The sequence below is a fragment of the Suricata suricatta genome, chromosome 8 (assembly GCF_006229205.1).
Source record: "Suricata suricatta isolate VVHF042 chromosome 8, meerkat_22Aug2017_6uvM2_HiC, whole genome shotgun sequence".
NCBI classification, from domain to species: Eukaryota; Metazoa; Chordata; class Mammalia; order Carnivora; family Herpestidae; genus Suricata; species Suricata suricatta.
The window spans coordinates 1,252,934-1,268,803 of NC_043707.1; the positions used below are offsets into that span (position 1 = coordinate 1,252,934).

General features: G+C 62.0%; 1 protein-coding gene across 6 annotated transcripts in view; it reads left to right on the forward strand.

The window, feature by feature from the left end:
* The window catches only part of CRAMP1 (cramped chromatin regulator homolog 1), a 53,052-nt gene that overhangs the window by 27,669 nt on the left and 9,513 nt on the right, over positions 1–15,870 (forward strand). For 5 of the 6 annotated variants that reach the window (XR_003912467.1, XM_029949600.1, XM_029949598.1 and 2 more), the window contains 9 exons: positions 4,965–5,050; positions 5,574–5,697; positions 7,136–7,217; positions 7,572–8,675; positions 10,746–10,923; positions 12,454–12,635; positions 12,729–12,803; positions 14,804–14,885; positions 15,635–15,739. Coding sequence is in view for 5 of the 6 variants with exons in the window: in XM_029949600.1 (XP_029805460.1) it covers positions 4,965–5,050; positions 5,574–5,697; positions 7,136–7,217; positions 7,572–8,675; positions 10,746–10,923; positions 12,454–12,635; positions 12,729–12,803; positions 14,804–14,885; positions 15,635–15,739 (2,018 nt within the window). In the remaining variant the exon portion in view is untranslated. Of the gene's footprint in view, positions 1–2,133; positions 4,121–4,964; positions 5,051–5,573; positions 5,698–7,135; positions 7,218–7,571; positions 8,676–10,745; positions 10,924–12,453; positions 12,636–12,728; positions 12,804–14,803; positions 14,886–15,634; positions 15,740–15,870 lie in introns of those variants that run through there. The other variant, XM_029949601.1, reaches the window with a different exon arrangement.

Consider the following 15,870-nt stretch of genomic DNA (forward strand, 5'->3'; position numbering starts at 1 on the left):
GAAAAGTTGCATGTTGGGGGAAGGTGTTCTTTTTTATTAGCTTCAATCTGCTTTTATCACGTTTGCTCTGTGGGATTATATTTATAAAAATGCATTTGTCTGTATTTTTGGCAGCGAAAATGTAACATTTGTGGCTTCAGCCTTGGCTGGGCCTCCTTGTGCATGGGTGTTGTCGCTGCCTGGTGGTAGAACCGTCTAGGACCCCTCGGAGGGCTGTGGGGTGAGGGAGACCCCCCAGCGCCGGCCCTGAGACCTCGGGTCCGGGACGGATAGGAGCCAGCTCCAGCACAGAGCTCGCGAGGGCCTGGCTGCTGCTTCCTCCTCCCTCCAGGGCCCCGCACCGCGTCTGTTGCCGGGGGTGGGGGTGGGGGTGCTCAGGAGTGTCGCTGGAACCGAGCTGCGGGTGGCGGGCTGCACGCCTCCTTGGGAGTCCAGTTTCTGACTGTTGTGTCCTTCTGCCGCCCCGTCCGCGCCCTCGGTGACAGGCTCTTGGCCGTCCCTCAGCTATGAGCTGGGACGCCCCTCCCCAGCCCTGGGACTGCATGAGTTGTCCCGCATCTTCCACGCATGACTCGTCAGCACGGCACTCCATCTGGTGCCGCAGGGACTCCCCTGCCCGGCTCCTTACTGGTCACTCGGGGGTCCAGGGCCCCCCCACCCCCCCGCAGATCCCAGGTGGAGAAGCACATTGATGCCAGGTGCCGCCAGGTGCTTTGTCTGCTTGGGTACACGAGTGTCAGACACCAAACTTTTCTGTGTCTAAGAAACAAGATGGTCCTGTTCTTATCTTCCAGAAAATTTTATCATGAAAAAGGTCATCTATCAGAGAGGTTGAAACAACTGTTACGGTGGACAGCTGCGTGCCCTTCACCTGCTTTACCGGGGCAGCAGCGCGTCCGTAGCGTGTGCTTGGATGATGGCGAGGGCAGTCCCGCATGTGTGCGCGCGCACATGCACAGGGGTGTGTGTCACTTGTCCTGCCGTGTTTTGATCTGTCTTTCCCTGCTGGACTGTGGCCGCCTCTGTGGCCGTGGCGCGTGCCGTTCAGTGAGTGGGCTCTGAGCGGACGCAGTGTCGCGTGATCGCACAGTGAAATGTGCAGTGTCCTGCCTCGCTGGCCCAGGGTCCTGCAGAGTAGTGCCACTGCCCCGGGAGTCCCCCGCGCTCCACCAGTCATTTCCCCCTTCCTGGCCCCTGGTGACCTCCACCTTGAGTGTCTGCACAGCTGCCTTTTCCAGAATGCTGCTGACTTGGTGTCCAGGACAGACATCCTTTTCAGACTGGTTTCTTCCACTTACTCTTCCGAGTTCTAAGAGGGGCACGGGGTTGGGTGCCACCCCCATCCCCCCTCGTGGGCGCCCCCCAGCCCCGGCAGCCCTTCAGCTGCTCTCCCCCATGGTCCTGTCTTTCCCAGAGCACCATCCAAATGGGCTCACACCACGTGTGGCCTTCGTAGGTTGGCATCTTCTGCTCGGCCGTGTACTCTTGAGATCTGTCCCTGTGGGTCCGCAGTTCGTGCCTGTCCTGCAGATCAGTAACCCCCCCACCCCGGGGCTGTCCGTCAGTCTGTCCCCCAGTGAGGAACACCGGGTGTTACACAGAAGGAGACGCTCTGCACCTTGGCCTGCAGGTGTGCATTCTGGGTCACCCAGGCTAGTCCACAGGTGGGTGTGTGCCACTTCGTGGGCAGCTGGCACCGGGTGGTCCCGGGCTCTGCCCGTGCCCCCGCACACTCAGCCTTCGGGCTGTTCTGAGCCGTCCTCGTGGGCTGCGGTGGCATCTCCTGGGGGTGTTGGTGCCTTGAGCATCTGGTGCTTGTCCATCTGTGTGTCTCTGGTGACAGGCCTGCTCGAATCTTGAGTTTAGAGAATTCTTGGAGTGTCGCACCGTGGGGTTCGTGAGCCAACAGCTAAGGACGAGTCCTGGAGATGGGTTTGCTGCAAAGAGGTGACGTCATTAAAGCCGGCCGGCCCCGCGGGCAGGAGGAGCACCGTGGGGGGTGAGGAGCGGCCGGCCGGCCCCGCGGGCAGGAGGAGCACCGCTGGGGGGTGAGGAGCGGCCGCGTCTGGCCGGCAGGAGGAGCACCGCTGGGGGGTGAGGAGCGGCCGCGTCTGTGCTTTCAGGTTGGGGGGGGGGCGGGGCGGTTTGGGACAGCCTGAGTCTCCAAGGAGTTTGGAAGCCAGGCTTTCAGGACCTTGAGGGGCAGCTGCTGTCCTGATAAGGGAACTTCTAGTCTTTTCATCAAACAGTAGCTTTAAGCCGGAAAGGGAAGGGCAGGGAAGGTCGTGTGTGCTGTGCGGGACTCCAGTGTCAGGGCTGCCGGCGGGCCGGAGAGAAGGTTTCACTGAAACTGCATTTTCTCGCCTTTTTCTCCCTCCTCCCAGACGTGAGTCTGGTGTCGGAGGGACAGCGGGCAGAACCCCCTGGTCCGCGGCTTGTCCCACTCTCGTGGTGCCCAGTCCCCGTCGGGGCCGTGACCTCAGTCTCCACGATTTCGTGCCCAAAAGTCACGTGCTGCTGCATCCTCGTGTGCGAGTCTTATGATTGGAAACTTGAGTCTGTCATGCATGACGTGTGGCTTATGCCAGAGTTGGCGTCTGTGGCCTGTGTGCGTCCATTCACTCCAGCTCTGTTGCAAGCGCTGCCCTCCCTCTCTTGGCGCTTTTGCGCCCTTGTGTGGAGCCCATGGGCCCTGCTGTGCCCTCCGGCCCACGGCCTGATGTGTCCGTTCTCCCAGCGGCGCACGCTGGTTCCCACGACCAGAGGGGACGCCCAGCACGGTGCCCGGAGACCTGCGGCTTCGTTTTAGGCCGGAACTCGGGGAGCATTGACTTAAGTCCCTTCCCGCCCAGGCTGCTCATGCAGGCCTTGTTCAGGGACTGTGGATGTCCTTCCGGTATGGAGCTGTAGGACTCGGGAGCAAACCGGCTCCCCCGAGGACTGTCACAGGTAGGCTGCATAGACCCAGCACACTTCCTGGGCTCGTCACGTGACGCTGCGGACAGGAAAGCCAGGCTGCGGTGCACGTACACGCAGAGGAGTTGGTGTGCTGCCGGTTGTGTCACAGCAACAACAGTGTGGGGTTTGCACGGAGCCCTCTGTGTGAACCTCCATCAGAGGTCACATTGTGAGTGTTGTGCCGAGGCCCGTGGCCTGGGGGCACTGCGCCTTCCCTCCCAGAGCTGGCCTTGCCCTGCAGGCTCTGGCCTCAGGCCACTCCTAGAACTTCCCTTTGAGAGGAAAGGGAAGGGACTGTCATCTCAGAACGTTTTCTGGTCATACCAAAGGGCTGCTCAATTTCACTTGAAAAAAAAAAAAGGGAAGTCAGGAAACAGCAGTTTAACGGAAAATGTGATTATCACAAGCAAACGCAGGTGCCCCAAGGCTCGGCCCCTCCCACTGCGTGTTGTTGGATTGGCTCAGGGAGGCCTTCCAGCCCTAGAGCCACCAGCCCCAGAGCCACGCTTGTCACTGGAGCTGGCTGCCGAGACCAAGTCTGTCTGGAACACACCGATCTGTTTCCCGGATTGAGATGACTGCTGCAAGCGTTGGGTCCCACGTGGACGCGGTCCTCTGAATCGTGCCACCTGCCACCATGCAGGGAGCAGGCCTCCCAGGGTCCCCTGGTCTCTGGGCAGCCTGGCCGTCGCTCAGTGTTGCTCTCGGCGTCCCATATAGGATTCCCGGTGCTGCGGCCCAGCCGCCACCAGTAGCTGCACAATGGCGGCGGACATGTCCCCACTGGAATCCTGTGCGAGTGGGCTGTCCCCAGCTGTTGGCCCTGGCCCACATCACACCTCCTGCTAGGCCTTAGAAACACTCCTGGGGGGCAGTGATGAAATCTATCCTTTCAGGGAAAGGAAGTTTGAGCGGTTTTCCTTCCAAGGAGGAGGGTGCTCGGCCTTGTTTCCTGCTCCGCTGCAGGGTGCCCTTGGCCTTCGGAGCTCCGGTTTCAGGCAGTGTTGTTTCTGGGAGATCCGTTGTAGAGCTGCGTGGGTGCTGTACTGACAGTCTTGTAAAAACGTCCAGTGGTTCAAACCTCAGTGTAAAACAGAAGTGGACCTGAGTCCCCCGCCCTCCTCCCTCTGCAAAAGTAACCGTGCAGGCAAATTCTTCTGTGGTAAGCAGGTCCAGGTAGAAATCTATCATTTTTTTTCACATCCCTGTGCATTTTGTGACTTTTTCCACTGAGGTTTTCTTAGAAATGCATTAGGAACACTGCAGCTCTCCTGGAGGGGGTCCCACCCAGCTGGCCAACATCCAAAAAACTGGCCGACACACAGTCGTAAACGGTCTACACGGACCTTGGCCATTTTTCCAAAACAAAAACCTCCTTCATTCCCTGGCATCGGGCGGGTCGTCCCGGAGGTCCGGGTTTGGTACAGCAGCTCCAGGAGACATGTGTCCTTTGTGACTTAGTGGAGGCAGAGCGAGAGCCGCAGGGCCCAGGGCAGTGGCGCCCAGACGGAGTGTCACCCACAGCTGTGACAGTCGGGGCCTCTGCCCGCAGGTCAGTCCGTAGAGCAGCAGCAGGCGCACCGTGCCTGCCGCCTGGGAGAGGCCGGACTCCCTGGGCACTGCCGCCCTGGGCCCTGCCGGGGGACTCATACCTGCTCTCGGGGCCTCAGTAGGAGGAAGGGGCGGAGAGAGGGGTGTGCATTTGCTGTCCGATGGGGGCTCCCTCGAGGCAGGTTTTCCGGGGACGGACAGCAGCTGGCGCCGCACTGGTCAGCAGGCTGGAGGGCGGGCGGGTATCCTCTGCAGCGTGAGGCTCGGGGGACAGGAGCTGTGACCCTAGCAGCTTCATGGGGACCCCTCATCTGTCCAAGTTCCACATGTGCTGGGTGCCCTGCGTGTGTGTGTGTGTGTGTGTGTGTGTGTGTGTGTGTGCGCGCGCGTGTGCGCGCGCTGGGCGGGGAGCCTCACTTAGAGGCTTCACTGTGTTCGTGAAACTCTGTCCCCAGGGCCACCACTGTGCGCTACAAAGGGAGAAACCTGCGGATCAAAGCGCCCATGTGCCGGGCTCTGAAGAAGCTCTGTGACCCGGACGGTATGTGACGTGGGCGGGGCTCGCGGTGCACAGGCCGAGCCGCAGGTGTGTCCCGCGCTGCCTCTGTGACTTCTGAATGTGGTCCCAGCAGTTGGCGGCACCTGCACTCGAGACCCCTTTTCTTTTTAATGGTTTTTATTTATTATTGAGAGAGAGAGACCGTGTGAGCAGAGGAGGGTCAGAGAGGGAGGGAGATACAGAATCTAAGGCAGGCTCCAGGCTCTGAGCCGTCAGCTCAGAGCCCGTCGGGACCCCTTGTCACGGCCACGTGGCCGTGTAGGAAATCAGGCTCGGCGGCCCCGCACGTTGCAGGCGGCTCTCTCGTGGCCCGCCATGGCTTGGTCCGTGGCTCTGGCTCACACGTGCACAAGCAGCCACGTCGCAGCCCTCCTTCCGAGCGTGGAGCCTCACGGGCTCCCCCGCCAGCCCCGCTCTCCCTCTCTGGGCCGTCTGCCTGGCGCACCTCTTCTCATTTTGCACCGATGTCCATGTGTCCGGCTCTCACAGCCTCTTCCCGTCACAGGCTTGAGTGACGATGAAGACCAGAAGCCTGTGCGCCTGCCCCTCAAGGTCCCCGTGGAGCTGCAGCCGAGGAACAACCACGCCTGGGCCCGTGTACAGAGCCTGGCCCAGAACCCGCGGCTCAGGTGACCCGGCCTTCGCGTCTGCGGGGGCGGCGGGGTTTCCCCGGCGCTCTGGATGGGCCTGCGCCCTCTGACACCACGTGTGCGCCCCGCAGCCCTCAGACCCGGGTGTTCCCTGTCCCCGCCCTGGCCGGTGCCCGCTGTCCGAGCACAGGGCGCAGGATACTGTGCTTCGTGGGTTGGTGGCTCCAAAACCTTTCCATCGTGTCTTCCCTCCCAAGCGCTTTCCACTCCTCTCACTGTCTCCCCGGACACGTGCGTCTGGCTTGTGTTCAGGGCACCCGCTAGGCGTGGACGTTTTTCCCGTTTACACCTTTTTTGTTTGAGGCAAAATTGTCGTAACGTAGAGTTACCTTTAGTCTTCTGGGTCTTAAAGACTTTCACGCAGTGTCGTACGCGCATCTTCTCTGTCTCGCTTGGAACATTTCGTTACCCCCAAAAGGAAACCTTTGACTAAATTGCCCCCCAGCACTGACCTCTAGCCATCGTCCATCTGCTGTGTGTCTCTAGGTTTGCCTGTTGGGGACAGTTCACTAAAGAGAGTGGTGGCCATGTGTTTTTTCCTTCTGGCTTCTTCCTGGGAATGGGAGAGTTTTTTTCCTGAAATTTTTAATTTTTTAAATATTTATTTTTGAGAGAGCGGGGGGAGGAGCAGAGTGAGGCAGATACAGAATCCAAAGCAAGCTGCAGGCTCTGAGCTGTGTAAGCAGAGCCCGGTGTGAGGTTAGAATGCGTGAACCATGAGGTCATGCCCTGAGCCAAAGTTGGACGCTTTACCAACTGAGCCACCCAGGCGCCCCATGGGAATGGGACTTTTTTGAGATTCATTTGTGTCCGGACCTCATTGTTTCCTTGTTTTAATTTTTTTTAACGTTTTATTTATTTTTGAGAGAGAGAGTTAGCATGAACAGGGGAGGGTCAGAGAGAGAGGGAGACACAGAATCTGAAGACAGGCCCCAAGCTCTGACTAGCTGTCAGCACAGAGCCCGATGCGGGGCTTGAACCCACGAACCATGAGATCTTGACTTGAGCAAAGCCGGATGCTTAACCGACTGATCCCCCAGGCACCCTAAATTTTCTTGGTATGGCTTAAGGCTGGTCAGGCCACATTTTCTGGACCCAGAAGGCACTAAAATAAGATGGTGGGTCACACCACGGCCCATGTCCCGATGGAGATCTTGTTCTCTGTGTAAATGGCACAGGGGATCCCTCTTTCTCTCTCTCTCTCTTTTTTTTTACAGTTTCACGAGAGTTTTTAGTGATTTCAATTTAAAGGTTCGTTTTTAAGAAAAGGAGTATGTGGCCTGCTGGGGTACTGTGGCCTTGGCCCCTCCTTTGATGCCCTCCCACAATCACGTGGCCTCGCCTCGCTGCCGGGGCCGCGTGCCGCCCTCCGAAAGGTGCCCCCGTGTAACAGCGCCCCCGCCCGCACTCTCTGCAGGATGATCGTAGAGCTCCACCGGAAGGTCTCCAGCCTCATCGAGTTCTTGAAACAGAAGTGGGCGCTGCACGAAGTGCGGATTGTATCCTTTTCCTGCTAAGGCAAACTTGCCCGGACCCCACAGCCCCTGCTGCCGGAGGATGGGGGTTCGCTTCTCTGGCCCGAGGTGCAGTGGTCCCACAGGGTGGCGTCCAGCTGGAACTAAACCTGAAGCCCCTTGTCCTTGGGTTTAGGTGTCTGGCCCCTGTGGCGGGGGTAGGGGCGCGCTAGGCATCCCCGCCAGCGGGCTGAGCAGCGCAGCCGAGGACAGCCCCAGACTCCCTGTGTCCATGGCTCCCCCCGGCCCGCCATCCCCAGCTGGCAGGTGCTGGATGCGAGGCCTCGCGGTCACTGGTGGGGCCTGCTGCTGCCGGCTGTTCCTTGACCTCTGTGGCAGCGGAAGACGCTGGAGGATCGGCAGCTGCAGCACTCGCTTGCCGCGCCTGTGCAGGAGAAGGTGGCGCTGCATTTGTTCCCCGGGGAGAGCTGCACGCTCACACCGCTGCCCGGCGTGGCCCGCGTGGTGCACTCCAAAGCCTTCTGCACGGTGCACTGGCAGGAGGGCGGCCGGTGCAGGCAGAGCGCCAGGGACACTCATGCGTTGCCTCCTGCGCAAATCCTGGGCATCCAGAGTGGCCAGGGCACAGCCAGGGGCCAGGTGAAGTGTCCCCGGGGTGGCGCCGAGGGCAAGGGCCCGGGACGTCCCCCTCCGTCCACCGACGCTTCACAGAGCTCTGGAGAGAGCTCCCCCGAAAGTGCCACTGGGGAGGGGGCCACCACAAGCCTCAGTGGCCTAGACACCCCTGACAGGCTCCAGGATGCGGGGGCGCAGCTCGAGAAGACCCCCGCCGCTGCCCCTGCAGATGGCCCCACCCGAGAGCCCAGCGACGTGCCATGCGCCTGCGGCCAGCCCCCAGAGCTGGAGGACGAGCTCTCCCTCCTTGACCCCTTCCCCCGCTACATGAAGTCCTGCCAGGACCTCATCATCCCCGCGCAGTGCCGGTGCGCGGACTCGCGGCCCTCGGGGTGCGCCTCCCCGGAGACTCGCGGCCCTGGCAGCGGGGAGGCAGCAGATGTCGCCCACGCCAGGGCCCCTTCCCCTGTCCGGGCACCCCCGGGTCCAGAGCCTCAGCCCAGCCCTGGGCTCCAGCCAGATGTTTGCACTAAAGACTCAGCAGATGCACCCGCGGAAGAGCCCCAGGAGAAGGGGACCCCTCTGGGCCCCCTGCCTCAGGGACAGCCTGCTGCCAAGCCTCCGAAGGACGTCCCGGCCAGCCGGCTCGCCCAGCAGCTCCGCGAGGAGGGCTGGAGCCTGCAGACCTCCGAGAGCCTCACGCTGGCCGAAGTCTACCTCATGATGGGCAAGCCGACCAAGCTGCAGCTGGAGTACGACTGGCTGGCGGTGCAGGGCCCCTGCGGCGCCGCGGCGCCCGCCTCCCACAAGCAGCGCCTGCTCAGCTGCCTCCTGAAGCTCATCTCCACCGAGGCGAGCCCCAGGCTGGTGAGTGCGCGCGGGCCCGGCGGGGAGAGCGGGCAGGGCCCCGGCCGCCACACCTTGCCTCGCCAGGCTGCAGCGAACACGCTGAGCCCTCACATGCTGGCCCAGGCATCTGCTGCGGTCCAGGAGGTGGGGCGAAGGCCCCAGGGCCCCTTGGCAGGCTCTGTGGTGGGTGGTCCCAAAGCTGGGGAGTGGCTGTGACCCACCCCCTCCTGGGGGCCCTGAGTCAGAAGAGACGGGGCAGAAGGTGCCACCGATGAGAAAGTCCAGTGGGCTTTCGTGGGCACGAGAGAACAGGGTCTGCTGCAGGGGGCTCCTAATTTGCTGTGTGGGCTCAGCGTTTGGTAGAGTGGGGCTTCGAGAGTCCCAGGAGGAACGTGGTGGCCAAGGAGGGGGTGTAGCTTGGGGGACAGAATGGGACTGTGGGGTCCCTGTGGACCCTTCAGTGCTGAGTCACATCTATACAGCGTGCCTTCTACTTCTCCTGGGCAGACAGCCCTCCACGAGCCTCCTGTTGGGCTCTTCTCGCCTCTCCCACCCTTATCTCCCCCCCTCCCCCTCCCTCCCCCCTTCCGGGCTGCGTCCCTGTGCCCTACAAGGCTTTTGCCTCCGGGAGGTGCTCTGTCAGCACATGCATGGGTGCACACCAGTGCAGGGGGAGATGGCTCTCGCAGGGTGGGTGGGGATTGGCCGGACCTAGCAGGGACCCTGCAGAGGCTGCTCGGGCAAGCCCCGAGGGTGAGCAGTGAGCGGCCTTTAGATTTCTTGGTGTGGAGGCCCGTGACCCCTGGGCAGGCACGGGCAGTGCTTGGGTAACTGGACATAGATGAATTTAGAAGGCAATTTCAGGTTAGGGTTTTGGAGGACTTGGGAGGATCCTAGAGAAACAGGAGGGTAACCCACACCTTGGGGAAGGAGGCCAAGCGAGGCCAGCTCCTGAGAAGCCTGGGGCAGCGGGGGACGTTGGTACTGGCCTTGGCCTTGCCTGGGAGAGCAGGGTAGAACAGCTTGGAAACTCTACAGAGAGCTCAGAGCAGGGTGCTCAGGGCCATGGCCCAGGGTGGGGCCCCAGCAGCAGCCTCCGTGTCTCCTGGGGACTTGTGGGAGACGCATGCTCTTGTGGCCCAGAGAGCATGTCTGCACCCCTGGGCCCCAGGTGATTTTGACAAAATCACACTCCTCTCGGGTGTGAGGAGACTGGCTAGAGGCCGGAGCTGAGCTGGGGGACCTTGAATGGAAGACCGGCCGGCCGGGCCTGCGAGCAGGTGCGGCGGGTGCCCAGGCCCCAGACAGTCAGGACCTCGGCCGGAGGCTGCTGGGCTCGCGCTTAGGTGGTTGGGTAGTGGCCCTGAATAAGCCACCTAGGAGGGAACGGAGAGAGAGGGTCCCTTGGAGAGGAAAAGCTGGGTGAGGGCTCTAGGGGACACAGGACGACACAAGGTCACTGAACAAGTGTTCCAGGCGAGGCTGCACTGACAGCGGGGTTCGGGGTTCCCTCAGTCTCGGGAAGGTGGGCCCTGGGGGAGATTGGGGAGGAAGTCGCCAGGGTGAGGCCTGAGGCGGGGTCGAGGGGGCGTCTCCACGGCGGGGCCCCTGTGGCTCAGCAGCAGCCTGCGAGGTTGGTGTTCCGACTCCGCAGACGGCTCTTGGGCCGCGAGCGCTTCTAATTGTAGAAACCGAGTCCTCTGACTCAGGATGGGGACAGGCCCGTGCAGCCCCCTCACGTGGACCCGCCATCTGGCAGCTGTCTCCAGCAGCGCGCTGCCTTCATGCCGTCCCACCACCTGTCCCTGCTCGATGGGGTGGCCTGTCCGTGTTGCCTCCATGCAGCAAAGCCAAGAGAGGGAACAGTTGTGCCCCCTGAGAACCTGCCCAACTGGGCGTTTTACAAGTGGCTTGCTGCCACGTGACTTGGGGACACTGACCTTTGCCGTCGTGGATGTGTGGTCTCTGACCCTGTTGGTGTCTCTCCAGGCTTGAGGGCATTCTCCTGCATCCACTCGGGGGCACCCATCCCAGAACCACTGTCCGCGGGCTGAGTTTGGCTGCTCTCGTGGCCCCTTTCTGTCGCAGGCTCCAGAAGGGAACGTCAGCTCCATGGCTGCAGCGAGGCCCGTCCAGGAGGAGCAGTCCACGACCCCACCAGGGAAGGTGGTGACCCCCAGCTCCCGGAGCCCCCGCTGCCCACGTGGCCAGTCTGCCCTGCGCAGCAGCAAGGCCTTCCCTTCGAGCGCCGCGCCTTGCTCCTCAGGTGAGGCCGTCTGTCCTGGCTGCCTTCCCGGGCGTGCGGGCAGCTCAGGGCTGCGGGCGCCGGTGCGCGCTGCCCAGCCATCAGCTGTCAGCGCACAGATCCCCACCGTTCTCGGGGCCAGGAAGCACGGGGCCTGGCTCGCAAAGCTCCGAGGCCCTGGGCTGCTGGAGCCCGGGCTACCATAGGCTCGCCTTGCCAGTTTGGTCACTTGGGGGACCGTTGGGAGGTCAGTGGAAGCTGCTGTGACACGGTGAATCAGGGCTGCAGCCAGAGAAGGGACTCTTCCCTTCACAGTAAAGGTGTCGAGCCCTCGAGTTACGGGGCTTGCCAGCGGTTTAACACCAACCTGCCGGTCTGCGCGGTCACTTGGTCCTGCCGTGTCTGGGGAGCAGCTTAGGTTCAGGGTCACGAGCTGGGCTTCCTGGTACGGGACAATAGGTGTGGAGGCCGGGCACGTTGGCACGTCCTCGCCAGGCGTGAAGGGTGTTGTAACGGTCCCCGTAGGTGAGCGCTCTCACTGCAGGGCCTCAGCTGTCCCGGACGTCTTGAAGGTCACACTGGCCGGGGTCTCTGCATGATGGCCACGTGCCTTGTACAGGAAGCAGTCCCACGCCTTGTCTGTAATGTGATCCATGCAGGCATGGGGACTTCTTGGCCAAACAGACTGAGTGTCCCAGTGTCCCGTGTGTTAGTGGTTCTCTAGGGCTGTGTTCTGAGAACGTTCTGAGCGTGTCACTGGCCTCGTGTTTTCTCTGTGTTGGGAATCGCCTGCCTGTGTAATGAGAGCACTGTGGGGCGGCCTGGACGCAGTGTCCGTTGGGGGCTGCCCGGTGGACTGTGTGGTCTCCTGCCTTTCGTCCTGGTTTTAAAATTCCATAGTTATGTGCAGTCTTGGACATCCATTCTCTTTCTGAATTGAGGATGCTTCTAGACCAATACACTTGCAGCCCCAGAGCCCAGACTGGTGCTTAGAGGGCCCGTCTCTGGACTGCACGAGGAGGAGTGGCATGTCACAGATTGGTAAATAAAGGAAGGAAAGGGGACCAGTCCCCACCGCAAAGTGAGGGAGTATGCAGGAGATAGCAGGGTCCCAACGGAGCGGTTCCTAGGTCATATTTTCTGTCCTTTTATCTCGGGCTGTTTGTGCGGGACAGACGCCGAGGGCAAGGCCCGGCCGCAGACCCGGACGGCCCGCCAAGGCAGCCCTTACTCTCTGGCCCTTCACAGAGAAGCCTTGCTGACTGCATGTCTACACAGACGGTCTGGGAGGCCTTCCAGTTCTGACATGCCTTCGAAGGCCTGTCTGCGCTTCCGCTGGGGACACATGTGGCAGAGCGCCTTTCCCAGCGAGGGCCATGGTGGACTCGCAGCGGGAGCTGGAGTTCCGGGGGTAGATAGGAAGGCAGGTTTGGGGACTGAGATCAGGATAGTTGTTCCGAATTCCATTCTGGTTTTCTTCCTGAGACCGCGGGGTTTGCGCCGGGGATGCTGCTGGGCTAGCGGTCGTGTTGGCTGTCTTTTGGCCTCTAGGTCTGAGAAACTCACCGAGACCCCTCCTGGTGGCCGGACCCGCGAGCACAGGCCGCGGCGACTCAGACGGTGGCCTCTTCGCCGTCCCCACTACTCTGCCGCCCAACAGCCGGCACGGCAAGCTCTACTCTCCCGGCAAGGAGACAGAGCTGACGTTCCGTCAGCACCTCAACTCCATAAGCGTAAGTGGGGGCGCGCCCTCCTCTCGGGGGCAGGAGGGGCTGCGTCCAGGGGCCCCGGGGGCCTGCTCTCAGGCCCGCCCTATCTCCTCGCAGATGCAGTCGGATTTCTTTCTGCCGAAGCCTAGGAAGTTGCGGAACCGGCACCTGCGGAAGCCACTGGTGGTCCAGGTCAGGGCGCCCTCGGGAACCTGCGCCCCCTCCCCTCGGGCCTCCGCAGGGCCCCCTCCTTCCTTCCCATGCATGGGGCGGAGAAGAAACAAGGGCTCTGACTGTACCCCGAAGTAGTGATGATCTTTACGTAGCATGAAAACTCTTGGAAAAAATACCGGGAAGTTGTGGGGATTCGAGTCCCACGGGGGTCCCTTGAAGGGATGTGTTCACGGTTCTCGGAGCGTCTCTTTAGATGCACTTAGTCAGTGGAAGCAGTTGGCAAGGTTGGGGGAGCCGCAGAGGCCAGGGCTCTCCCGAGCTCTAACAGTGCATGCGAGGCCCCCCGGGAGCCACGGGTGCAGCCCCTAGGACACAGCCGGAGGGGGAGGCCCTGGGCGTTCGCAGGTAAAAAGGGAAATCCGTGAGGCCCGTAACGTAGACGGGGAGGAACGTGTAGTACGTCAGAGTGAACGCGCAGGTCTGGTAGTGCTGTCTACGGCCTCCGGGAAACCTCTTCTGTCTCGAGATGACCTCAGGTAGAAGCGAGCTTGCGTGGCGGGGCTGAGGCGGGTGGCGCGCGGCGGCCCCCGGAGCCGCGGATCGTGCCCGGGCCGGCACACGCCTGTGCCGCTCACCCTGCCCACCTCCTCATGCGGGCAACGAGATGGGGGACCGGAGTCAGTGCGGCACCCCGAGGTCCTTTGAGGCCCGCCACGCCCGCACGTTCCTGTCATGGCGTCTTGTCATCGTGCTGGCTGGTGGTGCGTTGTTACCGTGCCTCACTTACAGGCTGGGTCACGGGTTCGTCCGCACGTGGGGTTCGAGAGCGGCTGCACTCGGCGGCATGCAGGGGGTCTGGGGACATGTGCCCCGTGGAGACGGGGGATCGTTGTATTCGAGAACCCGTGTGCGCTGCACCGAGAGCAGTGGATCTGGGGACGCGCCGCGTCCTGGCCTGGGGAGTGGGAGGACGCTCGCTGGCTCGTGGGGCTACGGGTCTGCCCGGCCGGCGGTGGCACTCTTTCGTTCAGTTGTGTGACAACTTCGGTTTGTGATTCATGAGGTGGGAAGGTCTGACGTGTGTCGGTCAGGGGTTTTTGTGCCTCCACAGGCCGGGCGCCGGCCACCGCCATCCGATGCCGGAACATTTTCATGTTCCCGGAGTTGCCGCTTCCCTCCAGACGCTGGCAGCTGCTACTGCCACCAACCTACTTTCTGTCTCTGTGGATTTGCTTTTTTGAGCATTTCACATACACGGAACCATCCACAGTATGTGTGTGGTCTTCACATCTACTGTTTTTATAGAAGGTGCTGTAGGCACATGGCTCTGGGCTGTCGTTTCCTTCCGCCCAGGGTGCTGTCACACGCTCAGGGTGGGGCGGAGGGGCCGTGGGAACCCTAGCATTCCCCACCCCCCTCTCCGACCCTGGCAGTACCCACCGTGCCTCTGCTCTGCACTGGCGCCCCGGGGGCTTCTGCGGGGCACAGAGACATCCGCGAACATCTGCAGAGCGCACGTGCGCCCAGAGCCGGGAGTATCTCGTCTCCGTCACATCTTACTTCAGTGACTGACGGTCTCAGCCATCCCCATCATTTCCTACTAGGTGGCACTTAATTATTCACACCCAGGAGACCTAGGCCGGGAGCACGAAGGGGTGGGCAGAGTGGCTCAGGCCTCTGTGTCATAAGGAGCCACTTTCTTTGCTTCGCCACACATGTGAGGAGTCGCAGGTCTGGGGGGTGTCTTGTAGCCATCCACGTGCAGTGCTCACAAGCAGATGTGCAGGGCTGGAGGCCCTTCCGGGACAGCGGAGGGCCATCCTGGCATCGCTCCCTGGGGCCCTCTCCAGAGAGGCTGCTGTCCTCAGCTGCCCAGGTGCCCTTGTATCGTGGGCTCTAGCCCAGAGCCCCATCGGGACACACTCGGCCCTCTCGTACCTGGAGTGTCCCCTGCGGCCCGTCACTCGTTCCCTAAGGGCCTCTCCGTCACCTGACCACTGGTCCTCCTCCCTCCACAGAGAACGCTGCTTCCTCGGCCGTCTGAAAACCAGTCCCACAACGTCTGCTCCTTCTCCATCCTGTCCAATTCTTCCATAACTGGTAAGTGCTCAGGCTTCACTCCTCGGCTGCACATGGCCTCAGCTTTGGCAACAGTAGACGTTTGTGCCATCGGCTCCTGGGGTGACCTCCCCAGCATTCCTCTGTCCATCCTGTCCATAAACACCGGGTGTGCCCCTGTGTGGGCCAGGGCTGCAGAGCTGCGGACCCCCTGGTGGGTGGGGTGCGGGCATCTCCCTTCAAAGGTGGGCTCCTGGGGCCCTGGCTTGGAGGCTCTGCTCGGTTGTGTTCAGGGGCATCTGTCGTCTGCCCCCAGTAGGTGTGACTATGGCGTGAGCACGGCACGCTGCCGCGGGCCCAGAAGCACAGGGGCCCTGGCTTTGAGGGACACTTCCTTCCGCAGCGGAGTCGTGCGTGGCGCCCGCCCTCTGCGGTGCATCTCCAAGCTAGCCTTGATCCGCGCCTGTCAGGCTCTGTGCGCAGCAGTGGCTTCCTGTGCCCCTGCAGCTGCCCCATCCGGCAGAGAGCCCAGCTGCCGAGTCAAGGTCGGGTCAGGTGGGCCGCACCAGTGGCAGTACCACTGCGTCCTCCCCGAGACCCGGGGAGCGAGGCGGCTCTGCGTCCCAGCCGCCGGGCTTCTCCCATCAGGGCCCCGTCTGACCTGTGACTTGGCCGAGTCAGCAAGTGTTGGGGAGGTTCAGTGCGTCCCGATGCATCCGGCTGCTGCTATGGCCCCGTGAGTGGTCTGAGGGTGCCGGCCGACGCGTCTCTTCCTGTTCTCATCCCCCCAGGCAGAGGCTCGTTCCGGCCCATCCAGTCCTCCCTGACCAAAGCAGCCCTGTCTCGGCCGATTGTACCCAAGGCCCTCCCGCCCCAGGCCCCGGGCCACCTGGCCAGTAAGTTCCTGTCAGCAGCGTGACGGGCTCTGCGTGAGGTTTCTGTTCTCCTCCAGGCCTCGTGTCTCGTCACCCTTCGGGTCAACACAGCAGCCTTTGCCTTTCTTGGAAATGAGGTGTCAGGGCACCCC